This window comes from Barbus barbus (genome assembly GCF_936440315.1).
Source record: "Barbus barbus genome assembly, chromosome: 11".
Taxonomy (NCBI): domain Eukaryota; kingdom Metazoa; phylum Chordata; class Actinopteri; order Cypriniformes; family Cyprinidae; genus Barbus; species Barbus barbus.
Genome location: NC_136739.1, coordinates 15,130,383 through 15,140,542, shown reverse-complemented (window position 1 = coordinate 15,140,542; position 10,160 = coordinate 15,130,383). Strand labels below are relative to the sequence as shown.

Below are 10,160 nucleotides of genomic sequence, written 5' to 3'. Positions count from 1 at the left end.
TTATAACTGACAAATAATGAAAGTCCCAAATTCAGTATCTCAGAAAATTAGAATATTGTAAAAATGTTCAATATTGAAGACCCCTGGTGCCACACTCTAATCAGCTAATTAACTCAAAACACCAGCAAAAGCCTTTAAATGGTGTCTCAGTCTAGTTCTGTAGGCTACACAATCATGGGGAAGACTGCTGACTTGACAGTTGTCCAAAAGACGACCATTGACACCTTGCACAAGGAGGGCAAGACACAAAAGGTCATTGCTAAAGAGGCTGGCTGTTCACAGAGCTCTGTGTCCAAGCACATTAATAGAGAGGCGAAGGGATGGACAAGATGTGGTAGAAAAAAGTGTACAAGCAATAGGGATAACTGCACACTGGAGAGGATTGTGAAACAAAACCCATTCAAAAATGTGTGGGAGATTCACAAAGAGTGGACTGCAGCTGGAGTCGGTGCTTCAAGAACCACCACGCACAGACGTATGCAAGACATGGGTTTCAGCTGTCGCATTCCTTGTGTCAAGCCACTCTTGAACAAGAGACAGCGTCAGAAGCGTCTTGACTGGACTGCTACTGAGTGGTCCAAAGTTATGTTCTTTGATGAAAGTAAATTTTGCATTTCCTTTGGAAATCAAGGTCCCAGAGTCTGGAGGAAGAGAGGAGAGGCACATAATCCACGTTGCTTGAGGTCCAGTGTAAAGTTTCCACAGTCATTGATGGTTTGGGGTGCCATGTCATCTGCTGGTGTTAGTCCATTGTGTTTTCTGAGGTCCAAGGTCAACGCAGCCGTCTACCAGGAAGTTTTAGAGCACTTCATGCTTCCTGCTGCTGACCAACTTTATGGAGATGCAGATTTCATTTTCCAACAGGACTTGGCACATGCACACACTGCCAAAGCTACCAGTACCTGGTTTAAGGACCATGGTATCCCTGTTCTTGATTGGCCAGCAAACTCGCCTGACCTTAACCCCATAGAAAACCTATGGGGTATTGTGAAGAGGAAGATGCAATACGCCAGACCCAACAATTCAGAAGAGCTGAAGGCCACTATCAGAGTAACATGGGCTCTCATAACACCTGAGCAGTGCCACAGACTGATCGACTCCATGCCACGCCGCATTGCTGCAGTAATCCAGGCCAAAGGAGCCCCAACTAAATATTGAGTGCTGTACATGCTCATACTTTTCATGTTCATACTTTTCAGTTGGCCAACATTTATAAAAATCTTTTTTTTTGCATTGGTCTTAATTGATATTCTAATTTTCTGAGATACTGAATTTGGGACTTTCATTAGTTGTCAGTTATAATCATCAAAATTAAAGGAAATAAACATTTGAAATATATCAGTCTGTGTGTAATGAATGAATCTAATATACAAGTTTCACTTTTTGAATGGTATTACTGAAATAAATCAACTTTTTCATGATATTGTAATTTTATGACCAGCACCTGTATTGTAGTGGGGTGAATGAGAGCACAGACACAGTTGTAGCCGAATTAACCCTGGAGGGTGATTTATTCACACAAATATTAAAGTGCAGTGAAGACGTGACGTCGTGCGGTGATGACGCAGCGTGGCTTGTGCAGAAAGGTCTCTATGTGAAGTGAAGCTCGCCTGGGTCTCAGTCTGTCTCTGTTAGGGGAGAGAAAACACGCGTTAGTTCTTTCTCTCATGGAGCCTCGATCCAACTCAACCAGTGTGTCTTCTCTCCCTGCTTTAAAGGGTGGCTGTGATGAGCGGCAGGTGTCGGTGCTTGGCTGTGATTGTGAGAGCGGCGTTTCCAGGGTGACGATGATCCACTCCCTGGCAGCTCGCCACATCCCAATCCCCCCCCCCCCCCCCCCCCAAGCGTCGCCCTGGTCCTGTTGGAGAAGATGCGACATGGGGTGGGTACATACAGGAGAGGGGAATTTCTCGTACCTGCCAGACCTGCCCATCTGGACCAGCTACGGGAGAGTCCATCCGCATTCCCGTGGTCGGCCCCGGCTCGATGTTGCATCTGGAAGTGGAAGTCCTGGAGCACCAGGAACCACCGCGTCACCTGGGCGTTGGTGTCCTTCGCCTTCGACATCCAGTGTAGCGGTGCGTGGTCTGTAACAAGGGTAAAGCGGTGGCCCCAGAGGTAGTACTTCAGCTCCAGGACTGCCCACTTTATGGCCAGGGCCTCCTTCTCGACCGGCGCGTACCTTGTTTCCGCCGCGGCGTATTCTTGGTGGGGTCGGAGTATCACATCCATTAGCCTTTGAAATGTTGCAGGAGCCCCGTGAAGTCCGAACGGGAAAACCCGGTACTGCCAGTGGCCACTGGGGGTGCTGAAGGCGGTCTTTTCTCTGGACGAGGGCGACAGAGGCACCTGCCAGTAGTCTTTGGTGAGGTCTAATGTGGATATGTACCTAGCCTTTCCCAATCGATCCAACGGTTCGTCCACTCGGGGCATGGGATAGCCGTCGAAGGTGGGAGACATCGTACAACTTCCTGAAGTCGTTGCAGAAGCGGAGGGTGTTATCGGGCTTGGGGACCATGATGATAGGGCTGGCCCAAGGGCTGCGAGGTGGTTCGATGACCCCCAGTTCAAGCATCTTTTCCACCTCTTTCTCTATAGCCGGCCGGCAAGCCTCTGGTATCCGGTAGGCCCGTTGCTGGACGACGACTCCGGATGGTGTGCGGATTTCATGGTGTACGACTCTCGTTCTGCCTGGGGTCTCACTGAACACATCAGAAAACTGACTGACCAGGTGTTCCAGTTCGGTCTTCTGTGATCCCGACAGCTGAGGGTCAACATCCACGACCAGTGGTTGGGACTGGGCAAAGGCGGCGAGTTCTTCGGGCTGTGCCATCCACTTCTTTAGTAAGTTTATGTGGTAAATTTGTTCTACCCTTCTCCTTCCTGGCTGGCGAACCCTATAGGTGACTGGACCCACCTGCTCCACTACGGTGTAGGGCCCTTGCCAGGTGGCCAGGAATTTTGAGGCAGCTGTCCGGACCAAGACCACGACGTGGTCTCCCGGCTGGAACTCCCTGGGCGCGCTGGGCCGTGGCCAGGTGCTCCCGGACCAGGGGCATCACCCGGTCGATCCTCTCTCTCATGTCCCGTATGTGCTCCACTAGGCTGCGGTTCTGGTTAGGCTGGTTCTCCCAAGCTTCTTTGGCCACATCCAATAGACCTCGGGGCTGTCTTCCGAATAACAGTTCAAAAAGTGTGAACCCCGTGGAGGCTTGTGGAATCTCCCTTACTTCGAACAGCACGTACGGGATCATGAGATCCGTATATATATATATATATATATATATATATGTGTGTGTGTGTGTGTGTGTGTGTGTTTTATTCACATCTTATTTTGTTGTTGTTGTTTTCTCTGTGTACTGGAAGCTGTGACACTCAAACAAATTCCTTGTATGTGCAAACATACTTGGCAATAAATCTCTTTCTGATACAGATAGATAGATAGATAGATAGATAGATAGATAGATAGATAGATAGATAGATAGATAGATAGATAGTTTAAAATAATTAAAATTGAATATAATGGGATTATACCCCATGACATGTGGTATAAATGTTAATAGATGGGGGGGGGGGGGGGGGGGGGGGGCAGATGTTGTCATTTACAGGCCAATGTGTATCTATTCATATAGCCTATGTATCTTTGCATATGAAACTAAGCAGTCTTCTTTGATCCATTTAAGAATACACATTTAGTTATTGTATGTACTTGGCACTGTAGGGTTGATCTTGGTTGGCATCTTACTAGCCCATCACATTACAGAGACAAACCAGTCTTATGATGTTGTGTACATCAATAAATGTTTATTTCAATTTGATTTGCATCAACATATTTTTCCATCTTATTTTCAATAACCTCTATAACACTACTAGAATATCGATAAGAACGAAAGGTGGCACTATCCATTTAAACAAGACCGACGTTGCTGCCTTCTCTGAAGGTATCAGAGGACCAGGAGTTGGGGTGGAGGAAACTACAGTTAGACCTACAGAACTTCAGTCAGAATATCAGACACGGTATCATCTTTAAACAGGTATGACATTCACAGAGGAATATCCAAATCACATAATTTAGTTCAATGACCATGTCGCTCTCCTCCAGGTTGAACTGTACATTTTCATATAAAATCTGAGAACATACAAACAAAACACCCTGTCTGTGACAGTCAGTTTTTTTTTACTTATTTTGACACTGGAGCATCAGTTGAAACAAATGTAATGGTGAACATGAACTAAAACCCACAGGATTCTTCAGCAGAGACCATCTTTACATGGTTTTGGCATCTTAAGGGTCTTGAGTGTTTCTTGAGTCCAAATCTCCACACATGCAATGTCTTCCTTAATCATGAGTTATTATTTCAACATAAAAGCAAAAGGAAAAAAAGTAACATTGCGTAAGAGCCCAAGTTTGACTAATGGTTGATGATGTGTATTCTCATGAGCCTTGAGTTCGTATTTCAATGCACAACATCTACGTTACTGAGTAGCAGCTTGTATATACAAAGCCAAATGGGCAGAGGTATGGACTACGGAAGATATGCTGAGATTGTTACAGTAAAGCACTAGAAGGTCAGAGGTCATCAGAGGACAAATCATAGAAACACAACATGAGTCTCAAATACGATTCTGGAAGATTCAGCACTCTTGATTTGATCTTTCCAGACACATATTCAAAAAACATGAATATTCATCAGTAGCACCCACTGATCGGTCTAAACACCATTTCCACAGTCAATTGACAACCAGAAGACACAAGCGAACAATCGTCTGACACTAACAGTAGTAGTAGAAAACATTGTTTTAACGTTATATTAAAGGGAAAAAAAAGAAGAAACAACAAACGAACGAAAGTTGTCCCTTGTACTGGAATGTAAGGGAAATCATTCCGTGATGCATTCAAACTTTGGAAGAGAAAACGAAGATCACTCACTCGTTGTCTTCAGCGAGGTACAAAACAACGCACAATTTTTGTTACACAACAGAAGAGACTAGAACTGAAATAACAGGCCAGCCGAAATTGATCTTTTAAAATAAAACAAACATCATGACGAAATAGAAAACAAATCAAACTGTATTTGTACTTCCACAAACACGCATGAAGAGCCAACCCTTCTGTCTGAGTTTAGCTGGCTTGTCTTATCTACAAGTAAGAGCCCAGAAAGTCAACCACAGACGAGTTAATTCATCGCTAGTTTACAGTTAAAGATACTTCACCCATCTAGAATATGGCACGTTAAGTATTACATATGAGAAACACGCTCGAAAAGGACCTCACAGACACACACTCTTCACGTGGCGCCAAATACATTTTACTACTCACTTCTAAAACCATGTCACGTCATACGTCTCTAGGAGAGGGTGAAGTACCTTCGAAGACGGATTAAAAAGTTGTTTGTGGTGCTTTTTGCGAGCTAGCAGCAAAGAAAACGGAAAAAGTTTGTGTTTGTGACTGAACGTCGTTGGAGTGACCAACTGAGCCGCCGTCGGCCTGATTTGCAGTACGAGGGTGGATAAATTGCCGTCAAATCTGACAAGACAGAGTGGTAAATATTCTGAAAATATACATCGCTGAAAGGAACAGTATGGCGTCATAAAAAAAAAATATTTTGGCCTTATAGCAATGCAGGTATACATTTTTTTAGTTTATATATATTTGTTTGCTGTTTCAAAAAATATAAAGCTTTTTGTCATAGTTTCTATTATTGGCTTAGGTTATTAAATAAAAGTTAGTTAATCTTTTATTTCCATTTTGTTTTAAAGTAACATGCTGCTTTTTAATATGGCAGTTTTACGTTTTTATAAGTCATCCATTTTGTTTCATGCACTCTTGTTGATTTCGTAACTTTCCGAATATCTACACGGCGTGAGCCAATTTGCTTCTTGTGAGGATACCCCGATTCACCCCTGTACATGAATGAAGATGTCGTCTTATTTACAACATGGGTATGGAACCCCTCTTACTCTTAAATGCTAATGGTACATGTCATTATATCGTAATCTGGTTTTAGCCTTTTTAACCAATCAGAGTAAGACAGTCCTGTACACAGACAACAGAGAAGCTGAACAGCCCTTAAGTCCCTCTTGGTCCATTCGTCTCGTTCGCTCTCTCTCTTTAAAAGAGTGAAAGTCCAAGTACCAGAGTTAGCACTCTCTTGTGGCACGAGCATGAAATGTGCCTTCCCCGAGGATCCTCTAAAACTGATACCACTTCTTGTCTTTGCATTTCAGCATCAGCTGTGGAGGGTGAAAGTGAAAACAAAGAGATTGAATAAGGACGTTAGGATTTAGTTGTATTTTTATTTCTGTTTTCTCATACTTTCGCTCTCCTAAATACCTCGTGAGCATGTTTAGAGAAGGTGTCAGCACTGGTCATCATCAGGGCGGTCCTCTCTTCCAGCTCCCCAAGCCTCTGTCCTCTCTCGTCCAGGGCAATGCGAGCTCGGGCCAGTTCTCCCACCACCCCGCCTGCCGCTGCCTTCATGCCCTCCATTCCGCCCTGTCCCGGTATGTGCTGTGCCAGGCTGCGGGACCCCTTACCCGCCGATGCCTCACCAACTGCAGAGCAGGAGCGATTAAGCAAAACAAGACAGTGTTGTTATTATTAACTAAAATTAAAACTAAAAAGGAAAAGTAATTTAACTAATTAAAATAAATATAAATCACGAAAATATAAAAATAAGAGTTGATTCAAAATATTAATAGTATATAAACAACACTAAAACCAGGAAAAGTGAGAAAAGAGAATAAAAGAGAGAAATATTTCAGATTTACAGATTAAAACTGATTAAAAGACTTTTCAAATCAAAGATGGAAACTTTATATATCAATCAGACACACACACACACGCACAGAGGAGTGATAAATAACTACACTCACACAGCTCCTCTCGGTCGAAGGTTTGGGCGTTGCCGCCAAAAAAGCCCTTGAGAAAGCCACGATTCTGAGCCTCAGGGGTCTCGATGGGTGTAAAGAGCTCCCCTAGCATATCCTGCAATTAATGTAGAATAGTGAATCAAAGCGTTAAATAGACAAAATCGTATCAAATGCTGGAATGAAAAAGATATCAGGAGAGTCGATTCAAAACTCCACCAGCAGATATCAGTATAGTTACACATTTCACAATGTAAAATTGAGAGTTTTGAGTCATAACCTCTCTCTTGCTCTTGTTTGTTTGACAGAGAAAGTTATAAAGAAAGAGGCTGACTATATTTAAATTTATTTGAATGTATTTGAGAGGCTGACTATATTTGAATGTATTTGAAATGAAATACTAGTATGCTTACAGCATACTGTACAGTATGCATTAAATATGGCCGACTTTAAAAGATGGTATGTTAAGTAAAATGCACTACGCAATAATAAATCAAACAGTAGTGTGCCACATTGCTGTATGTGGAAGAGAGCAAGTAGCCTTCATTCCTTCAATCACCTTTGGGAATTTTGTTTTTATTATTAATTCAACTGGGATTATTTTAATGGTAGGAATTTGTCAAACTGAAAATAAGTGATCAAGTCAGTAACATTGCATTGTGAGATGCATACACTAACATGAACACATTTGGGGACTGTAAGATTTTTAAAATTATGATTTAAAAAAATAAATAAATGAATTATGTTATTTATCCGCATATTAAAATTATCAAAAATGTAAGTAAATCATTTCTAATCATACAAAACATAATGTTTCAAATAAATGCTGTTCTTTTGAACTTTATATTCATCAAAGTATCCTGAAAAAAATGTATCACAGTCTTAAAGCTGTTTCAACTTTGACATTAATAAGAAATATTTCTGAGCACCAAATCAACATATTAGAATGAACAACATATTAGGATCATGTGACACTGAAGTCTAGACTAAAGAGACTGAAGAGTAATGGCTGCTGAAAAGTCAGCTTTGCCATCATAGATATAACTTACATTAGAATAGTAAACAGGCATATTCAATTGTAATAATATATCACAATATTATATATTTTACTGTATTTTTAATGTAATAAATGCAGCCGAGGTGAGCACAAGAGACTTCTTTCAAAAACACTGAAAAAAATTAAAATCTTACCGACCGCAAACTTTTGAACAGTGACACGTTTCATTTCAGATGCATACAAATAATTTAGCATACTGTGCACATGGTACATACTGCATACTGAAAAAATAGAATGAATAGTATGACATTATGCTATTTCCATCCTAACCCGTCAGAGAGGGAACGACAGAGGGAGGCAAAGGACAGAATGACCTGTGTGGCAGAAATTACAGCCGAGCTGCAGCAGGGCTCAGCTCAGCAGAGCTCAAAGCATCCATGACAAGCATGACATTTCACTTCAATAACCACCATCAGCATGCACACACACACACACACACACACACACACACACACACACACACACACTCACATCCCACACACACAACTGTCCTTCTGAACACACACACACACACACACACACACACACACACACACAACTGTCCTTCTGAACACACACACACACACACACACACACACACACACACACACACACACACACAGAGGCACAGCTACCTGTAGGTTGTCACACATCTCCTGGCTGTAAGTGATTCTCTGTATCTCTGTGGGGGAGCACAGATACAGCGCCTGCCCTCCATTGGTGAAGCAGAATGTTCTAGCAATGCGCATGTCCGTTAGCGGCAGGTAGCTGACATCTAGCAGAGGCCGTAAACTGGGAAGGCTGTAAAACATACACACATATAAAATAACAGGCTTAGCAACTACATTCCAATATCCTTTGTATCAGAAATGACAGTGTAAACACTCTAATTTATAGCAAAGAATGAGGAAATTCACGCCTAAAATATTACACCACGTTGAAGGCAGGATTTAGAACGAAGCCAACAAATGCACAGCTCAGCTCTCCTGACTAGAGGTTTAGAGTTTATTGAAAGATCGAACTGGTTTCTGTAATCTGGATTAAGATAAAAATCGATACCAAAAAGGTTCTGAGCTGGTATTAAAGGACTGTTCCAGACTAAATATAAATTAATCTCTATTGACAGAAACTGTCAAATTCTGTCGATTGTCACAGACACCTCAGTTTACTCATTAAGCAAACGTGTTTACAGTAATACATTTACAAAGGAAGTCTAAGGTGTTCTGGAGGGTTTAAAAACTCACATCTCTTGCTAACGCACTTATATTATTCTGTTCAGACAAGTGTGAATTAATTAGAACAGTCTGCATTTTTGCTGTATAGATTTTAGAAATGGTTTACTGGTTTTACATGGTCATAACTGGGAGGAAAACTTGGATATAATAATAATAATAATAATACATTCATTTAAATTTTTTCTCTATAGTTTTTAAAAAATAATTCTATATTTTCCGCATTTCATGCCACAAAGATGATCAATAGAGCTTAAATTCTGTTCAGTTAATAATTCTGTTAATTCTGTCCCTCAGTTTGTGAAATCAACAACAACAACAACAACAACAACAATAATAACAATAATAATAATATAGCTTTTAATTGATATGTTTTTATATTATTTTAGTTTTTAATAACAATAATAATTTTTAATAATAATAACAATATTTAATTTATAATATTAATAATTTTACTAATAATTTCTGTTTTAATGTCAGTAAATGTTCAGCCATTTACATATTAGAAATTTAAATTGATAAATCGTTTTCCCATGAGGGACTAAAACCAGTAACCTTCTGTTACATGCTACATTACGAGCTCTACATGCTACATCACAGTTTCCCATTTGAAAGAAAACCAAAAAAGTCTATGCAAACCTCATAGTCATTATGTGTCCATTAGCGCAGAAGCAGGCCAGACAAACGCTGTTACAAACTGACACCACGTCAGCCCGCAGCACGAAGGATGACTCAGTGATGTTATGCACATATAGACAGGCCTGAGAGGGCATGAAGAAGACCTTGGCCTGCCTCTCCGAACACACTACAGCTAAGTGACCATCTCCACTGGCCTCTTGAGAAGACGAGGGCGAGAAGTTGACCAGTTTCCGCTTGCGGGGTCGATCTGGGTCATCGGGGGCATGTTGGTCCCGCCACGCCTCGTAGGGACTGTTGATAAGAGCACCTCCACAGTCCAGAAAAGCAAACCGCAGAACAGAGCCCTTCAGCATTAACACTGTGTCTGAGAGGGAAAACCAGAG

General features: G+C 41.4%; 1 protein-coding gene across 1 annotated transcript in view; it reads right to left on the bottom strand.

The window, feature by feature from the left end:
* Positions 1 to 3,786: 3,786 nt before the first annotated feature.
* The window catches only part of LOC306877294 (syntaxin-binding protein 5-like), a 195,452-nt gene continuing 189,078 nt past the window's right edge, over positions 3,787 to 10,160 (bottom strand). Inside the window, exons 26-30 of the mRNA XM_079428977.1 lie at positions 9,778 to 10,141; positions 8,542 to 8,707; positions 6,877 to 6,988; positions 6,335 to 6,555; positions 3,787 to 6,234 (exon numbers count right to left, since the gene is read on the bottom strand). Of these exons, the coding sequence (XP_079285103.1) occupies positions 6,193 to 6,234; positions 6,335 to 6,555; positions 6,877 to 6,988; positions 8,542 to 8,707; positions 9,778 to 10,141 (905 nt within the window). The 3' untranslated portion in view covers positions 3,787 to 6,192. The remainder of the gene's footprint in view (positions 6,235 to 6,334; positions 6,556 to 6,876; positions 6,989 to 8,541; positions 8,708 to 9,777; positions 10,142 to 10,160) is intronic.